Below are 20,439 nucleotides of genomic sequence, written 5' to 3' on the forward strand. Positions count from 1 at the left end.
CATGCCAGGTCTGGTGAAAAATTTTGTATTTTAATGGTTTTACATATGAGCACTGGGAAATGGCTCTACAGCGCCACCTATGCCTTGTTAAATGCAGCCCTACGACCATATCGTTTCAGCTACATGTATGAAATTTGGCACACATGTGTATCATGCCGAGTCGAACAAAAAAGTCTGTGGGCCCATTGACGCAAACCCAACAGGAAGTCCGCCATTTGGAAGAGAAGGTGACATTTTGGCTCTAATTTTGCCATTTCCATGCCTCGAACTTTTGCGAACTCCTCCTTGGGATTTGGTTGTATAAGCTTCATCTTTGGTCAGTGTCAACTACACACCTGGGCCATGTTAAATTGCGGAGCTTTTGAGTTTTCACAATACTATGAGGCCGTGGCGCCATGGCGAATTTCGATGACTCGCCATGAAAATCTTATTGCCTCTCATTTTGTCATACATTTTCTGACCTTGACCAAAGTGAACACATATGATAAGGCTCCACCCCTGAACATATTTCAACTGCCATATTTGACACCAGGGACAGCGCCACCTAGTGGGAACAGGAAATGTCATGTTTTACACTTTGGGGTACAGTATAGTGATGGGTGACACCTGCAGCCTCAAATTTCTCCAGGAAAGCCTTAAGGAGTTGGTCTTGGGTTACAGTGAAAACTGTGACTTTTCGCAAAAGGGTGTGACCCCAGCAGCATGGCGAACTTTGATGTCACGCCATGAAGAAACAAATTAGTATAACTCAATGAAATCCAGTCTGTTCAGTACCAGACTTTACAGGCATGATGTCAGACCCGCCCTGAACAGATTGATGTGCCCATTGTCGGGAATACGTACAGCGCCACCTAGTGGCAACAGGAAATGTCATGGCTTTAATTTTGTTGTACTGATTTTCACAGGTTCATCGTGGCCACCTCAAAAGCGGTGAATATCACCATCAGTCCCTCGTGATGCTTCAGTGCAAAAATTGTGACTTTAAACTGAACGGCGCACCCTGGTGGCAACGCGGTCCACCATGAAAGATGAAGTGGCTTTTGAGGGGCTTGGATAGTATATAGAGGCTTTAAATTTAGCACACCCCTCCAAATGGATGAAGGCTTTGTTGTCATGTGATCATTTATATTGAATAGCGCGAAATGGCTCCACAGCGCCCCCTACAAAATTTCAAAACCACAGCCCCAGCTCTGTGTTTTATGTATGAGTCTGAAACCTGGTAAGCTTATAGGAGATATCAAGATGTACAAAAAAGTCTCTTGGAGCAATATCCAAAATCCAACAGGAAGTCAGCCATTTTAAAATTAATGTGCAATTTTGGCAACATTTTCCCCTCTTTTCAGGCACCGTTCTTTGATGAACTCCTCCAAGGGATTTCATCATATTGAACCAATCTCCAGTGTGTGGAATCTAAAGACCTTTGTGATGTTAAATTGCGAAGCTTTTTACGTTCAGTGAAACGGGGTGGTTATGGTGGCACTTAGAGTTTGAATCACTCGCCAAAAAGCAGTAATCTGCTGTCACTCAAAAACACAATGTCCAATCTCTCCCAAAGCTCATAGGCGTGATGAGACTCGAGCTCGGAAATGTTTGTTATGCCATTTGTGCATAAGGGTTAGAGCGCCACCTAGTGGAACGACTAACAAATCATGAATGAATGAGTTGAAATGTTAGCTGGTGGTTAAATGCATGAATTCCATCAATGTGACATGAGATCGGAGGTGCTGGTTTTAGGTGTTGGGCGTGGCTCGACGCGCCGGGGGTGCGAGGGCCCTCATAACGCTGCTTGCAGCTTTAATTAGGGCCCGAGCACCGAGAGTGCGAAGGCCCTATTGTATCTGCTCCGTTTCTTATTATTATTATTATTATTATTATTATTATTATTATTATTCAGGCGAAACAAGGGCCTTTTTGAGGGCCTAAACATGCTCAAAAACTCATGAAATTTTGCACACATGCCAGGTCTGGTGAAAAATTTTGTATTTTAATGGTTTTACATATGAGCACTGGGAAATGGCTCTACAGCGCCACCTATGCCTTGTAAAATGCAGCCCTACGACCACATCGTTTGTGCTACATGTATGAAATTTGGCACACATGTGTATCATGCCAAGACGAACAAAAAAGTCTGTGGGCCCATTGACGCAAACCCAACAGGAAGTCCGCCATTTGGAAGAGAAGGTGACATTTTGGCTCTAATTTTGCCATTTCCATGCCTCGAACTTTTGCGAACTCCTCCTTGGGATTTGGTCGTATAAGCTTCATCTTTGGTCAGTGTCAACTACACACCTGGGCCATGTTAAATTGCGGAGCTTTTGAGTTTTCACAATACTATGAGGCCGTGGCGCCACGGCGAATTTCGATGACTCGCCATGAAAATCTTATTGCCTCTCATTTTGTCATACATTTTCTGACCTTGACCAAAGTGAACACATATGATAAGGCTGCACCCCTGAACATATTTCAACTGCCATATTTGACACCAGGGACAGCGCCACCTAGTGGGAACAGGAAATGTCATGTTTTACACTTTGGGGTACAGTATAGTGATGGGTGACATCTGCAGCCTCAAATTTCTTCAGGAAAGCCTTAAGGAGTTGGTCTTGGGTTACAGTGAAAACTGTGAGTTTTCGCCAAAGGGTGTGACCCCAGCAGCATGGCGAACTTTGATGTCACGCCATGAAGAAACAAATTAGTATAACTCAATGAAATCCAGTCTGATCAGTACCAGACTTTACAGGCATGATGTCAGACGCGCCCTGAACAGATTGATGTGCCCATTGTCGGAAATACGGACAGCGCCACCTAGTGGCAACAGGAAATGTCATGGCTTTAATTTTGTTGTACTGATTTTCACAGGTTCATCGTGGCCACCTCAAAAGCGGTGAATATCACCATCAGTCCCTTGTGATGCTTCAGTGCAAAAATTGTGACTTTAAACTGAACGGCGCACCCTGGTGGCAACGCTGTTCACGATGAAAGATGAAGTGGCTTTTGAGGGTCTTGGCAAGTTTATAGAGGCTTGAAATTTGGCACACACCTCCAATGTGACGAAGGCTTTGTTGTTATGTGATCATTTTCATTGAATATCCCAAAATGGCTCCACAGCGCCCCCTACAAAATTTCAAAACCACAGCCCCAGCTCTGTGTTTTATGTATGAATCTGAAACCTGGTAAGCTTATAGGAGATATCAAGATGTACAAAAAAGTCTCTTGGAGCAATATCCCAAATCCAACAGGAAGTCAGCCATTTTAAAATTAATGTGCAATTTTGGCAACATTTTCCCCTCTTTTCAGGCACCCTTCTTTGACGAACTCCTCCAAGGGATTTCATCAGATTGGACCGATCTGCAGTTTGTGGAATCTAAAGACCTTTGTGTTGTTAAATTGCGAAGCTTTTTACGTCCAGGGAAACGGGGTGGTTATGGCGGCACTTAGAGTTTGAATCACTCGCCAAAAAGCAGTAATCTGCTGTCACTCAAAAACACAATGTCCAATCTCTCCCAAACGTCTCAGGTGTGATGAGACTCGAGCTTGGAAGTGTTTGTTATGCCATTTGTACATAATGGTTAGAGCGCCACCTAGTGGAACGACTAACTAATCATGAATGAATGAGTTGAAATGTTAGCTGGTGGTTAAATGCATGAATTCCATCAATGTGACATCAGATCGGACGTGCTGGTTTTAGGTGTTGGGCGTGGCTCGACGCGCCGGGGGTGCGAGGGCCCTCATAACGCTGCTTGCAGCTTTAATTATTATTATTATTATTATTTCGGCAAATGAATTGGCCGTTTGAGGGCCTAAACATGCTCGAAAACTCATGAAATTTTGCACACGCGTCAGGTCTGGTGAAAATTTACGTATTTTAATGTTCTCAGACATGGCCAGGGAAAATTAGCTCAGTAGCGCCACCTAGAAAAATGAAAAACGCGAGCCCCCGGTATGGGTATGACCTACATGTTTGAAAGTCGGTACACCTATATAATGTTCAGAGTCGAACAAAAAAGTCTATTATGGCAATGTCCTAAACCCAACAGGAAGTCCGCCATTTTGGATTGAAGGTGACATTTTGGCTCTGATTTTACCATTTCCATGCCTCGAACTTTGACGAACTCCTCCTTGGGGTTTGATTTCATAACCTTCATATTTGGTCAGTGCCAACTACACCCTTGTGCCATGTTAAATTGCGGAGCTTTTGAGTTTTCACAATACTATGAGGCCGTGGCGCCATGGCGAATTTCGATGACTCGCCATGAAAATCTTATTGCCTCTCATTTTGTCATACATGTTCCGATCTGGACCAAAGAGCACACATATGATAAGGCTCCACCCCTGAACATATTTCAACTGCGATATTTGACATCAAGGACAGCGCCACCTAGTGGGAACAGGAAATGTCATGTTTTACACTTTGGGGTACAGTATAGTGATGGGTGACATCTGCAGCCTCAAATTTCTCCAGGAAAGCCTTAAGGAGTTGGTCTTGGGTTACAGTGAAAACTGTGACTTTTCGCAAAAGGGTGTGACCCCAGCAGCATGGCGAACTTTGATGTCACGCCATGAATAAACAAATTAGTATAACTCAATGAAATCCAGTCTGATCAGTACCAGACTTTACAGGCATGATGGCAGACCCGCCCTGAACAGATTGATGTGCCCATTGTCGGAAATACGGACAGCGCCACCTAATGGCAACAGGAAATGTCATGGCTTTAATTTTGTTGTACTGATTTTCACAGGTTCATCGTGGCCACCTCAAAAGCGGTGAATATCAACATCAGTCCCTCGTGATGCTTCAGTGCAAAAATTGTGACTTTAAACTGAACGGCGCACCCTGGTGGCAACGCGGTTCACCATGAAAGATGAAGTGGCTTTTGAGGGGCTTGGAAAGTTTATAGAGGCTTGAAATTTGGCACACACCTCCAAATGGATGAAGGCATTGTTGTTATGTAACCATTTTCCTTGAATAGCGCAAAATGGCTCCACAGCGCCCCCTACAATATTTCAAAACATCAGCCCCTGCTCTGTGTTTCATCTATGAGTCTGACACTTGGTAAGCTTGTGTAAGATATCAAGATGTACAAAAAAGTCTCTTGGAGCAATATCCCAAATCCAACAGGAAGTCAGCCATTTTAAAATTAATGTGTAATTTTGATGACATTTTCCCCCCTTTTCAGGCTTCATACTTTGACGAACTCCTCCAAGGGATTTCATCATATTGAAGCATTCTTCAGTGTGTAGAATCTAAAGACCTTTGTGATGTTAAATTGCGAAGCTTTTTCCGTTCAGGGAAACGGGGTGGTCATGGCGGCACGTAGAGTTTCAATCACTCGCAAAAAGCAGTAATCTGCTGTCACTAAAAAACACAATGTCCAATCTCTCCCAAAGGTCGCAGGTGTGATGAGACTCGAGCTTGGAAATGTTTGGTATGCTATTTGTCAATAATGGTTAGAGCGCCACCTAGTGGCATGACTATAATCCTGGTTGAATAAGATGAAATGTTAGCTGGTGATTAAAAGCATGAAATCCATCAATGTGACATCACATCGGACGTGCCGGTTTGAGGTGTTGGCAGTGGCTCAACGTGCCGGGGGTGCGAGGGCCCTCATAACGCTGCTTGCAGCTTTAATTAGGGCCCGAGCACCGAGAGTGCGAAGGCCCTATTGTATCTGCTCCGTTTCTTATTATTATTATTATTATTATTATTATTAGGGCCCGAGCACTGACAGTGCGAAGGCCCTATTGTAATTGCTCTGTTTATTATTATTATTATTATTATTATTATTATTATTATTATTATTATTATTATTATTATTATTATTATTATTATTATTATTATTCCGGCAAATGAATTGGCCTTTTGAGGGCCTAAACATGCTCGAAAACTCATGAAATTTTGCACACGCGTCAGGTCTGGTGAAAATTTACGTATTTTAATGTTCTCAGACATGGCCAGGGAAAATTAGCTCAGTAGCGCCACCTAGAAAAATGAAAAATGCGAGCCCCCGGTATGGGTATGACCTACATATTTGAAAGTCGGTACACCTATATAACGTTGAGAGTCGAACAAAAAAGTCTATTATGGCAATGTCCTAAACCCAACAGGAAGTCCGCCATTTTGGATTGAAAGTGACATTTTGGGTCTGATTTTACCGTTTCCATGCCTTGTACTTTAACGAACTCCTCCTTGGGATTTGGTCCTATAAACTTCAAATTTGGACAGTGTCAACTACACCCTTGTGCCATGTTAAATTGCGGAGCTTTTGAGTTTTCACAATACTATGAGGCCGTGGCGCCATGGCGAATTTTGATGACTCGCCATGAAAATCTTATTGCCTCTCATTCTGTCATACATGTTCCGATCTGGACCAAAGAGCACACATATGATAAGGCTCCACCCCTGAACATATTTCAACTGCCATATTTGACATCAAGGACAGCACCACCTAGTGGGAACAGGAAATGTCATGTTTTACACTTTGGGGTACAGTATAGTGATGGGTGACATCTGCAGCCTCAAATTTCTCCAGGAAAGCCTTAAGGAGTTGGTCTTGGGTTACAGTGAAAACTGTGACTTTTCGCAAAAGGGTGTGACCCCAGCGGCGTGGCGAACTTTGATGTCACGCCATGAAGAAACAAATTAGTATAACTCAATGAAATCCAGTCTGATCAGTACCAGACTTTACAGGCATGATGTCAGACCCGCCCTGAACAGATTGATGTGCCCATTGTCGGAAATACGGACAGCGCCACCTAGTGGCAACAGGAAATGTCATGGCTTTAATTTTGTTGTACTGATTTTCACAGGTTCATCGTGGCCACCTCAAAAGCGGTGAATATCACCATCAGTCCCTCTTGATGCTTCAGTGCAAAAATTGTGACTTTAAACTGAACGGCGCACCCTGGTGGCAACGCTGTTCACCATGAAAGATGAAGTGGCTTTTGAGGGTCTTGGCAAGTTTATAGAGGCTTGAAATTTGGCACACACCTCCAATGTGATGAAGGCTTTGTTGTCATGTGATCATTTTCATTGAATATCCCAAAATGGCTCCACAGCGCCCCCTACAAAATTTCAAAACCACAGCCCCAGCTCTGTGTTTTATGTATGAATCTGAAACCTGGTAGGCTTATAGGAGATATCAAGATGTACAAAAAAGTCTCTTGGAGCAATATCCCAAATCCAACAGGAAGTCAGCCATTTTAAAATTAATGTGCAATTTTGGCAACATTTTCCCCTCTTTTCAGGCACCGTGCTTTGACGTACTCCTCCAAGGGATTTCATCAGATTGATGCAATCTCCTGTGTGTGGAATCTAAAGACGTTTGTGATGTTAAATTGCGAAGCTTTTTACATTCAGGGAAACGGGGTGGTCATGGCGGCACGTAGAGTTTCAGTCACTCGCCAAAAAGCAGTAATATGCTGTCACTCAAAGACACAAAGTCCAATCTCTCCCAAAGGTCGCAGGCGTGATGAGACTCGAGCTCGGAAATGTTTGTTATGCCATTTGTGCATAAGGGTTAGAGCGCCACCTAGTGGAACGACTAACAAATCATGAATGAATGAGTTGAAATGTTAGCTGGTGGTTAAATGCATGAATTCCATCAATGTGACATCACATCGGACGTGCTGGTTTTAGGTGTTGGGCGTGGCTCGACACGCCGGGGGTGCGAGGGCCCTCATAACGCTGCTTGCAGCTTTAATTATTATTATTATTCACCCCAAACAAGGGCCTTTTTGAGGGCCTTACCATGCTCAAAAACTCATGAAATTTTGCACACATGCCAGGTCTGGTGAAAAATTTTGTATTTTAATGGTTTTACATATGAGCACTGGGAAATGGCTCTACAGCGCCACCTATGCCTTGTTAAATGCAGCCCTACGACCACATCGTTTGAGCTACATGTATGAAATTTGGCACACATGTGTATCATGCCAAGACGAACAAAAAAGTCTGTGGGCCCATTGACGCAAACCCAACAGGAAGTCCGCCATTTGGAAGAGAAAGTGACATTTTGGCTCTAATTTTGCCATTTCCATGCCTCGAACTTTTGCGAACTCCTCCTTGGGGTTTCATTTCATAACCTTCAAATTTGGACAGTGTCAACTACACCCTTGTGCCATGTTAAATTGCGGAGCTTTTGAGTTTTCACAATACTATGAGGCCGTGGCGCCATGGCGAATTTCGATGACTCGCCATGAAAATCTTATTGCCTCTCATTTTGTCATACATTTTCTGACCTTGACCAAAGTGAACACATATGATAAGGCTCCACCCCTGAACATATTTCAACTGCCATATTTGACACCAGGGACAGCGCCACCTAGTGGGAACAGGAAATGTCATGTTTTACACTTTGGGGTACAGTATAGTGATGGGTGACACCTGCAGCCTCAAATTTCTCCAGGAAAGCCTTAAGGAGTTGGTCTTGGGTTACAGTGAAAACTGTGACTTTTCGCAAAAGGGTGTGACCCCAGCAGCATGGCGAACTTTGATGTCACGCCATGAAGAAACAAATTAGTATAACTCAATGAAATCCAGTCTGTTCAGTACCAGACTTTACAGGCATGATGTCAGACCCGCCCTGAACAGATTGATGTGCCCATTGTCGGGAATACGTACAGCGCCACCTAGTGGCAACAGGAAATGTCATGGCTTTAATTTTGTTGTACTGATTTTCACAGGTTCATCGTGGCCACCTCAAAAGCGGTGAATATCAACATCAGTCCCTCGTGATGCTTCAGTGCAAAAATTGTGACTTTAAACTGAACGGCGCACCCTGGTGGCAACGCTGTTCAACATGAAAGATGAAGTGGCTTTTGAGGGGCTTGCAAGTTTATAGAGGCTTGAAATTTGGCCCACACCTCCAAATGGATGAAGGCTTTGTTGTCATGTGATCATTTTCATTGAATAGCGCGAAATTGCTCCACAGCGCCCCCTACAAAATTTCAAAACAACAGCCCCTGCTCTGTGTTTCATCTATGAGTCTGAAACCTGGTAAGCTTATGGAAAATATCAAGATGTACAAAAAAGTCTCTTGGAGCAATATCCCAAATCCAACAGGAAGTCAGCCATTTTAAAATTAATGTGCAATTTTGGCGACATTTTCCCCTCTTTTCAGGCTTCATACTTTGACGAACTCCTCCAAGGGATTTCATCATATTGAACCATTCTCCAGTGTGTGGAATCTAAAGACCTTTGTGATGTTAAATTGCGAAGCTTTTTACATTCAAGGAAACGGGGTGGTCATGGCGGCACGTAGACTCTCAATCACTCGCCAAAACGCAGTAATCTGCTGTTACTCAAAAACACAATGTCCAATCTCACCCAAAGGTCGCAGGCATAATGAGACTCGAGTTCGGAAATGTTTGTTATGCCATTTGTACATAATGGTTAGAGCGCCACCTAGTGGAACGACTAGCTAATCATGAATGAATGAGCTGAAATGTTAGCTGGTGGTTAAATGCATGAATTCCATCAATGTGACATCGATCGGACGTGGTGGTTTTAGGTGTTGGGCGTGGCTCGACGCGCCGGGGGTGCTCGGGCCCTCATAACGCTGCTTGCAGCTTTAATTAGGGCCCGAGCACCGAGAGTGCGAAGGCCCTATTGTATCTGCTCCGTTTCTTATTATTAGGGCCCGAGCACTGACAGTGCGAAGGCCCTATTGTAATTGCTCTGTTTATTATTATTATTATTATTATTATTATTATTATTATTATTTCGGCAAATGAATTGGCCGTTTGAGGGCCTAAACATGCTCGAAAACTCATGAAATTTTGCACACGCGTCAGGTCTGGTGAAAATTTACGTATTTTAATGTTCTCAGACATGGCCAGGGAAAATTAGCTCAGTAGCGCCACCTAGAAAAATGAAAAACGCGAGCCCCCGGTATGGGTATGACCTACATGTTTGAAAGTCGGTACACCTATATAATGTTCAGAGTCGAACAAAAAAGTCTATTATGGCAATGTCCTAAACCCAACAGGAAGTCCGCCATTTTGGATTGAAGGTGACATTTTGGCTCTGATTTTACCATTTCCATGCCTCGAACTTTGACGAACTCCTCCTTGGGGTTTGATTTCATAACCTTCATATTTGGTCAGTGCCAACTACACCCTTATGCCATGTTAAATTGCGGAGCTTTTGAGTTTTCACAATACCATGAGGCCGTGGCGCCATGGCGAATTTCGATGACTCGCCATGAAAATCTTATTGCCTCTCATTCTGTCATAGATTTTCTGACCTTGACCAAAGTGAACACATATGATAAGGCTCCATCCCTGAACATATTTCAACTGCCATATTTTACATCAGGGACAGCGCCACCTAGTGGGAACAGGAAATGTCATGTTTTACACTTTGGGGTACAGTATTGTGATGGGTGACATCTGCAGCCTCAAATTTCTCCAGGAAAGCCTTAAGGAGTTGGTCTTGGGTTACAGTGAAAACTGTGACTTTTCGCAAAAGGGTGTGACACCAGCGGCATGGCGAACTTTGATGTCACGCCATGAAGAAACAAATTAGTATAACTCAATGAAATCCAGTCTGATCAGTACCAGACTTTACAGGCATGATGTCAGACCCGCCCTGAACAGATTGATGTGCCCATTGTCGGGAATACGTACAGCGCCACCTAGTGGCAACAGGAAATGTCACGTCTTACACTTTGTTGTACTGATTTTCACAGGTTCATCGTGGCCACCTCAAAAGCGGTGAATATCAACATCAGTCCCTCGTGATGCTTCAGTGCAAAAATTGTGACTTTAAACTGAACGGCGCACCCTGGTGGCAACGCGGTTCACCATGAAAGATGAAGTGGCTTTTGAGGGGCTTGGAAAGTTTATAGAGGCTTGAAATTTGGCACACACCTCCAAATGGGTGTAGGCTTTGTTGTCATGTGATCATTTTCATTGAATAGCGCGAAATTGCTCCACAGCGCCCCCTACAAAATTTCAAAAAGTCAGCCCCAGCTCTGTGTTTCATCTATGAGTCTGAAACCTGGTAAGCTTATGGAAAATATCAAGATGTACAAAAAAGTCTCTTGGAGCAATATCCCAAATCCAACAGGAAGTCAGCCATTTTAAAATTAATGTGTAATTTTGGCGACATTTTCCCCTCTTTTCAGGCTTCATACTTTGACGAACTCCTCCAAGGGATTTCATCATATTGAACCAATCTCCAGTGTGTGGAATCTAAAGACCTTTGTGATGTTAAATTGCGAAGCTTTTTACGTTCAGTGAAACGGGGTGGTTATGGTGACACTTAGAGTTTGAATCACTCGCCAAAAAGCAGTAATCTGCTGTCACTCAAAAACACAATGTCCAATCTCTCCCAAACGTCTCAGGTGTGATGAGACTCGAGCTTGGAAGTGTTTGTTATGCCATTTGTCAGTAATGGTTAGAGCGCCACCTAGTGGGACGACTATAATGATGATTGAATGAGATGAAATGTTAGCTGGTGGTTAAATGCATGAATTCCATCAATGTGACATCAGATCGGAGGTGCTGGTTGTAGGTGTTGGGCGTGGCTCGACGCGATGGGGTGCGAGGGCCCTCATAACGCTGCTTGCAGCTTTAATTATTATTATTATTATTATTATTATTATTATTATTTCGGCAAATGAATTGGCCGTTTGAGGGCCTAAACATGCTCGAAAACTCATGAAATTTTGCACACGCGTCAGGTCTGGTGAAAATTTACGTATTTTAATGTTCTCAGACATGGCCAGGGAAAATTAGCTCAGTAGCGCCACCTAGAAAAATGAAAAACGCGAGCCCCCGGTATGGGTATGACCTACATGTTTGAAAGTCGGTACACCTATATAATGTTCAGAGTCGAACAAAAAAGTCTATTATGGCAATGTCCTAAACCCAACAGGAAGTCCGCCATTTTGGATTGAAGGTGACATTTTGGCTCTGATTTTACCATTTCCATGCCTCGAACTTTGACGAACTCCTCCTTGGGGTTTGATTTCATAACCTTCATATTTGGTCAGTGCCAACTACACCCTTGTGCCATGTTAAATTGCGGAGCTTTTGAGTTTTCACAATACTATGAGGCCGTGGCGCCATGGCGAATTTCGATGACTCGCCATGAAAATCTTATTGCCTCTCATTTTGTCATACATGTTCCGATCTGGACCAAAGAGCACACATATGATAAGGCTCCACCCCTGAACATATTTCAACTGCCATATTTGACATCAAGGACAGCGCCACCTAGTGGGAACAGGAAATGTCATGTTTTACACTTTGGGGTACAGTATAGTGATGGGTGACATCTGCAGCCTCAAATTTCTCCAGGAAAGCCTTAAGGAGTTGGTCTTGGGTTACAGTGAAAACTGTGACTTTTCGCAAAAGGGTGTGACCCCAGCAGCATGGCGAACTTTGATGTCACGCCATGAATAAACAAATTAGTATAACTCAATGAAATCCAGTCTGATCAGTACCAGACTTTACAGGCATGATGGCAGACCCGCCCTGAACAGATTGATGTGCCCATTGTCGGAAATACGGACAGCGCCACCTAATGGCAACAGGAAATGTCATGGCTTTAATTTTGTTGTACTGATTTTCACAGGTTCATCGTGGCCACCTCAAAAGCGGTGAATATCAACATCAGTCCCTCGTGATGCTTCAGTGCAAAAATTGTGACTTTAAACTGAACGGCGCACCCTGGTGGCAACGCGGTTCACCATGAAAGATGAAGTGGCTTTTGAGGGGCTTGGAAAGTTTATAGAGGCTTGAAATTTGGCACACACCTCCAAATGGATGAAGGCATTGTTGTTATGTAACCATTTTCCTTGAATAGCGCAAAATGGCTCCACAGCGCCCCCTACAATATTTCAAAACATCAACCCCTGCTCTGTGTTTCATCTATGAGTCTGACACTTGGTAAGCTTGTGTAAGATATCAAGATGTACAAAAAAGTCTCTTGGAGCAATATCCCAAATCCAACAGGAAGTCAGCCATTTTAAAATTAATGTGTAATTTTGATGACATTTTCCCCCCTTTTCAGGCCTCATACTTTGACGAACTCCTCCAAGGGATTTCATCATATTGAAGCATTCTTCAGTGTGTAGAATCTAAAGACCTTTGTGATGTTAAATTGCGAAGCTTTTTCCGTTCAGGGAAACGGGGTGGTCATGGCGGCACGTAGAGTTTCAATCACTCGCAAAAAGCAGTAATCTGCTGTCACTAAAAAACACAATGTCCAATCTCTCCCAAAGGTCGCAGGTGTGATGAGACTCTAGCTTGGAAATGTTTGTTATGCTATTTGTCAATAATGGTTAGAGCGCCACCTAGTGGCATGACTATAATCCTGGTTGAATAAGATGAAATGTTAGCTGGTGATTAAAAGCATGAAATCCATCAATGTGACATCACATCGGACGTGCCGGTTTGAGGTGTTGGCAGTGGCTCGACGTGCCGGGGGTGCGAGGGCCCTCGTAACGCTGCTTGCAGCTTTAATTATTATTATTATTATTATTTCGGCAAATGAATTGGCCGTTTGAGGGCCTAAACATGCTCGAAAACTCATGAAATTTTGCACACGCGTCAGGTCTGGTGAAAATTTACGTATTTTAATGTTCTCAGACATGGCCAGGGAAAATTAGCTCAGTAGCGCCACCTAGAAAAATGAAAAACGCGAGCCCCCGGTATGGGTATGACCTACATGTTTGAAAGTCGGTACACCTATATAATGTTCAGAGTCGAACAAAAAAGTCTATTATGGCAATGTCCTAAACCCAACAGGAAGTCCGCCATTTTGGATTGAAGGTGACATTTTGGCTCTGATTTTACCATTTCCATGCCTCGAACTTTGACGAACTCCTCCTTGGGGTTTGATTTCATAACCTTCATATTTGGTCAGTGCCAACTACACCCTTGTGCCATGTTAAATTGCGGAGCTTTTGAGTTTTCACAATACTATGAGGCCGTGGCGCCATGGCGAATTTCGATGACTCGCCATGAAAATCTTATTGCCTCTCATTTTGTCATACATGTTCCGATCTGGACCAAAGAGCACACATATGATAAGGCTCCACCCCTGAACATATTTCAACTGCCATATTTGACACCAGGGACAGCGCCACCTAGTGGGAACAGGAAATGTCATGTTTTACACTTTGGGGTACAGTATAGTGATGGGTGACACCTGCAGCCTCAAATTTCTCCAGGAAAGCCTTAAGGAGTTGGTCTTGGGTTACAGTGAAAACTGTGACTTTTCGCAAAAGGGTGTGACCCCAGCAGCATGGCGAACTTTGATGTCACGCCATGAAGAAACAAATTAGTATAACTCAATGAAATCCAGTCTGATCAGTACCAGACTTTACAGGCATGATGTCAGACCCGCCCTGAACAGATTGATGTGCCCATTGTCGGGAATACGTACAGCGCCACCTAGTGGCAACAGGAAATGTCATGGCTTTAATTTTGTTGTACTGATTTTCACAGGTTCATCGTGGCCACCTCAAAAGCGGTGAATATCAACATCAGTCCCTCGTGATGCTTCAGTGCAAAAATTGTGACTTTAAACTGAACGGCGCACCCTGGTGGCAACGCGGTCCACCATGAAAGATGAAGTGGCTTTTGAGGGGCTTGGATAGTATATAGAGGCTTTAAATTTAGCACACCCCTCCAAATGGATGAAGGCTTTGTTGTCATGTGATCATTTTTATTGAATAGCGCGAAATGGCTCCACAGCGCCCCCTACAAAATTTCAAAACCACAGCCCCAGCTCTGTGTTTTATGTATGAGTCTTAAACCTGGTAAGCTTATAGGAGATATCAAGATGTACAAAAAAGTCTCTTGGAGCAATATCCAAAATCCAACAGGAAGTCAGCCATTTTAAAATTAATGTGCAATTTTGGCAACATTTTCCCCTCTTTCCAGGCACCGTTCTTTGACAAACTCCTCCAAGGGATTTCATCATATTGAACCAATCTCCAGTGTGTGGAATCTAAAGACCTTTGTGATGTTAAATTGCGAAGCTTTTTACGTTCAGTGAAACGGGGTGGTCATGGCGGCACGTGGAGTTTGAATCACTCGCCAAAAAGCAGTAATCTGCTGTCACTCAAAAACACAATGTCCAATCTCTCCCAAAGCTCATAGGCGTGATGAGACTCGAGCTCGGAAATGTTTGTTATGCCATTTGTGCATAAGGGTTAGAGCGCCACCTAGTGGAACGACTAACTAATCATGAATGAATGAGTTGAAATGTTAGCTGGTGGTTAAATGCATGAATTCCATCAATGTGATATGAGATCGGACGTGCTGGTTTTAGGTGTTGGGCGTGGCTCGACGCGCCGGGGGTGCGAGGGCCCTCATAACGCTGCTTGCAGCTTTAATTATTATTATTATTATTATTATGCTAGTTATTTTAGCCATTGAGGGTAAAAACGGACATGTTTGAATCTAGTAAGCGGTTAAAGGATTATTCATGTTCATGTGTCTGGATATTGTCATCTTACTTCTGTTTTAATATGAGAAAGTGTTACTTCCTCTGTAATATAAACCTTGGCTTCTAATAACTTTTTTTTCAAGTATTGTCTTCACGTTTACTTTGTAAAATGAGATCCTCGCTGATCCCTACTGGGGAGGGGTGTTGCTTATGGAGTCTATGTGAGGAATTTTAAGTGTTTTTAAATGACATTCTGCCAGAGGGGTAAAACCTGCTTACAGTGCGAGCTCTGTATACAAAATGTGAAGTTTTTTGCAGTCACAGGCAACAAGCACTGAAAAGAGATCTGGTGTTTGATAAAATCTTTGGTTTATCACATTGTCAGAATAAGAACTTCCACAGACTTGGTTAACAGAAATCTGTTTTCACTTCAACGTTTAATGTTATCTGCTCAGTTTTTGAACTCAGAGAATATTTTTTTTGTAGCTTAGTTTATTTATATTTAATGAAAATAAAAGGGCTCTTATTCATTGCTGTGTGAAAATAAGAACAAGCTTGTTGAACTTTGCAGTACAAATTTCAACAAGCATACAAACAAGCAAATTTTTAAAAATCTTTTTCTTTGACATTATATGTTACTGTAATAACTAATGGTGAACAAGTGCTTATGTAATGGCATTAGTAATGAATTAGTACCAGCTTGAACATGATATGATCAGTTTTAGATCCAGTTGTTTGTAGTCGACCCCCCTCCCTCGAGTGAGAGAGACTGTTTTTTACTTGGTTTTATTTGTATAAAAGGAAAAAACAAAAAAAACATTGAAAACTAGATTTGTTTTATTGACAGTGATTGACTGTCTGTGACGTAGTGCAGGTTTGGAGATTTATTATTTTAAGTTAAAAAAAAAAAAGTTTAGTATTTAACTTTCTGTACTTTAATATAGACTGACAAATGTGTTTTGTTTTTGTTTTTTTAAATGGCGTCAACAGTAACACTTCTTCATCTCTGTAGGTACGCTGCATGTTGAACATTTGGGGTGTAATGCTCTTCATTCGCATGTCCTGGATTGTGGGCCAGTCTGGAATTGGTAAGTAGAAAGCTGTCCAACTTAAAGGGGGTCACCTGTAAAAAGGGGTTTGAGCTCAGTTTTCCCCAGCTGTCAAAAGTAAATGTTGGATGGTAGAAGAGTCCTTATTCTATTTTTATTTAATCTTTCTAATCTAATCTTTCATAATTTTTATTCTAGATTAGTCAGAGGTGCAAGTGTTTCACTGCATCTTTTTCAGTTATAATAAGGCTACGTTCACAACACTGCAGGCGAAAGCGCATCAAATCGTTTTTTTGGTTTTTTTTTTTTTTTTACACCCTATGCGACCCATATCCGATCATGGTGTGACAGTGTGAACGTCACAAATCCAATATTTTCAAATCCGATCTGGGTCACTTTCGTTTGTGGTACTGAATCCGATACATATCCGATGTTTTAGAAAGCGACTGCTGTCTGAACGGTCAAGTCGCATTAAATCCGTCTTTTACATCACTGACACAAGACAGACGCCAATTATCAGCGCCCGATAAGACATCGCGAACGCTTCCTGGCCATCCAGTGAAACTGTTTGGAAGACAGCGTTGGAGAAACATGAACATTTTATTTATACTGTATAATCTGCAGATTCTGACAGAAATCTGCAACTGTCCTTTGAAGCACCGCTCCTCTCTAAAACAGCAATAAGGATCATTATTAGGTTATTTACATTATTATGTAAATGTTGGTATTGGGTCATTAACATTTTAAGGTGCTTAATGTGGAATCTGTTTGCATCCACATTAGCATTAAAATGAGAGCCAGGGTTGGCATGATACTAGAATTTCAAGCCAGATCCTGATAGCCAAGGAAATACTCGGTACCTGTTTTCATTTCTTGAATATGTTAACTTTAATTATAACTTTGGTTTAACAAAATAAGTATTTACAATTACGTTAAGTGATTTCATTTGTACAGATGGTTTACAGAAGGTAAAATGTATTTTAAAACATACTAATGAACAAAGATTAAATAATACATAAATTATATAATGATTGTAGAGTATTATGGAAAAGCTAAAAATGAATTTGGAGAAATGAATAGTAGTGTAGTATTAGTCACACACAAATAAAGAATGTATAAAAACACAGAGTACTTACTGCAAAAGATTGAACCAGTCCCTGCGTTTTCAAACTGACCACACAGTAATTAAAGGAATACAAATGAATAAATTATTGTAAGAGTAGAAAGTTTTAAGCTCGTCTTCTTCTCCACATCTGTGACATCTCCCTCTCTCTTTCTCGCTTTTTCAGCATTCACACTGCTGCACGTTTACAGTCTGCAACTCCTTATATCTTCAGCTTTGCTCTTCAAACCCGAAACCTGTCTGAATTGGCTCCTCTGATCCAGATTTCACACTTTAGTTCTCCACACTCTAGACCAGACATCTGAAAGTAATTTTATATTATTGGCCACGAACAATAATTGTTTGTGCTAATAGTTAAATGGCCATTGTTAAAATGTGCACTAGTCAATTTAACATTTATGGCTTATTAATACTTCAGTATTGATACCGGGACACTACTGGCTTCTGACCCCTTACCCCTGCTGGGCAAATGGCCACCCCTCCATGAGCCTGGTTCTGCTGGGAGTCCTTCCCACTGTCACTAAAGCGCCTCTCTCAAAGGGGATCAGTGGGTATAATAAACATTGAACACATTACCAATCTAAGTAAATTTATTTCTAAGGCATAAAAGTCATGACTCCAGCTCAAATAAGCATGATTTAGAAAGCAACCCCGCCACTTAGTGCAAATTAATGTCAGCTGGTTCAGTCCCCGCAGATGGCCTATGTAAAGGTCTCTCCAAAAAACAAGGTGTCACACAAGAAACATCTTTTGATGGGTAAAAATAAGCTCTCTCAAGATGTTTGTAACCTTATTACTGTAAAACGTGATGATAGCATCGTGCCAGAAGAATTTCTAAAGGCCAAAATGTGAAAGTGGAAAGAACATCATTTCAACCTAAACCAGCCACAACCAGGTGCTCCGCACAAGATTTCAAACAGAGGCGTGAAAAGAATTATCAGAAGAGTTGTCCAAGAGCCAAGAACCACTTGAGCCAGAATCAATAGTTACAATTGTTTCAAAGAAAACCATCAATAATGCACTAAACCACCAAGGCCTGTATGCTTGCTCACCATGCAAGACTCCACTGATTGCATGGTGCAAAAGGCATGTTGAAGTGTGTTTAAAGTTTGCTGAAAAAGATGGAGGCAAGTCTGTTTAATCCTGGGAGAATCTAGTCTGGTATGATGGGACCAAAATTGAACATCATGGTTTGGGGCTGTTTTTCACCACACAGCACTGGCACGCTTCATGTAATTGAAGGAAGGATTAATGAAAAAAATGACTGAGATGTTCTTAAAAAGACAAAAAAACCCAACATAAAAACGCAGCTGCCATCTACCAGGGTTATGATAAAAAAATGAAACAAGGTTTGCGGTATTAAGTATTACTTTCCAGAAAACCTAGCAAGGTGCATATGTCTCATTGCCCCTTGTTTATTGACAGTTTTGTGTTCATCACTTTTTCTCTGCTAGCTCATACTCAGCTAAGCCCAGTATTCCTAGCCTCCTGGCACTTGTTGATCATTTTCCACTTTGATGTGAAATATCACCACAACGTGAGACGTGCGACAGACGTTGCTGCATTGGCTTGTCCTGTTACTTTTTACAGAGACATAAGAGTGATTGGAAGGGCTGCTAAAAACTGTTAAGTATTATGCTTTTTTTTTTTTTTTTTTTTTTAAATCAGTTCATGATGTGGTCTCTTCTGCAGCTCTTTCCTGTGTGATCGTCGCCATGGCTACAGTAGTGACAACCATCACTGGCCTCTCCACCTCTGCCATTGCCACCAATGGATTTGTAAGGGGAGGTATGTTTTACTTGACTGAATGACTGACTTTGCATGACTGACTTTGCATGACTGAACTTTTGCTAACACTCCCTGCTATTTTCAGGTGGAGCATATTACCTGATTTCAAGAAGTCTTGGCCCAGAGTTTGGAGGCTCTATTGGTCTTATCTTTGCCTTTGCCAATGCAGTGGCTGTTGCCATGTATGTGGTGGGCTTTGCTGAGACTGTTGTGGAACTTCTGATTGTAAGTCTATTAGGATTTCACATTGAATTCAAGAAAGCTGCTAATTATGGCTGATCAGTGATCAGCAGGAGTGGGTTGTCCTGGCATCATTGAGAGAGAAAAGCACATATCAAAACACTGTTTGCTGATTATTGTCATTCAATTTACCAAGTCCTTGTATTGTATCTCAGGGTATGGATGCCGTCATGACAGATGAAGTCAACGATATCAGAATAATTGGCACCATTACAATAATCATTCTTCTGGGCATCTCTGTAGCAGGAATGGAGTGGGAGGCCAAGGTATGCACAACATCCCAATTCATAGAAACTTACACCTATATGAAACTACATAAAACATGAATGTAGCCAAAGTAGTGACACTCACTGGTTGTAAAATTTGTTTTTTATAAAGACTTAAGTTCGGTCTTATTGTGTGCATGTGTGATTGTGTTGGTGTTGGGAGGTGGGGGGTCCACACAAAAATCAAAATTTGAAGGTAACACGAAAATCTTCAGCTTACTTTGTTGGCAAGCTGTTAGCAAGTTTCGCAAGCTAAACCAATACAGGATTACACTCCAAAATTTGGCAACTTAGAAAGCTGGAAAATGGTTGTAATTCTGTTGCTGCTTACTCTAGTGATCTCATACTGCCTTGATGGGGTGTTTTGTTTTTTTGTCCTTTGGGTTTTTTTCCCCCCTCTAAACTGAACAAGCCCATGTTGGTGCATGATGTGCCCGTGTGCTTGCCTCTGTTCCAATGTTGTTAATTTTGCTTGATGCTGGAAAGCTTTTAGAGTGAGTTTTTCAAAGCATGGCAGCCAAAAACGGTTTTATTGCTATATTTGTGTTATTGCTGTGTAGGGTCTTTATC

At 42.1% G+C, this 20,439-nt stretch overlaps 1 protein-coding gene across 1 annotated transcript in view; it reads left to right on the forward strand.

Annotated features, from left to right (window-relative positions):
- slc12a2 (solute carrier family 12 member 2) overlaps positions 1-20,439 on the forward strand; it is a 151,959-nt gene that overhangs the window by 100,995 nt on the left and 30,525 nt on the right. The window contains exons 3-6 of the mRNA XM_080874364.1: positions 16,416-16,491; positions 19,268-19,363; positions 19,449-19,588; positions 19,759-19,869. Coding sequence (XP_080730490.1) covers positions 16,416-16,491; positions 19,268-19,363; positions 19,449-19,588; positions 19,759-19,869 — 423 coding nt within the window. The remainder of the gene's footprint in view (positions 1-16,415; positions 16,492-19,267; positions 19,364-19,448; positions 19,589-19,758; positions 19,870-20,439) is intronic.

The sequence above is a fragment of the Rhamphochromis sp. 'chilingali' genome (genome assembly GCF_963969265.1).
Source record: "Rhamphochromis sp. 'chilingali' genome assembly, chromosome: 2".
In the NCBI taxonomy this organism is placed as follows: domain Eukaryota; kingdom Metazoa; phylum Chordata; class Actinopteri; order Cichliformes; family Cichlidae; genus Rhamphochromis; species Rhamphochromis sp. 'chilingali'.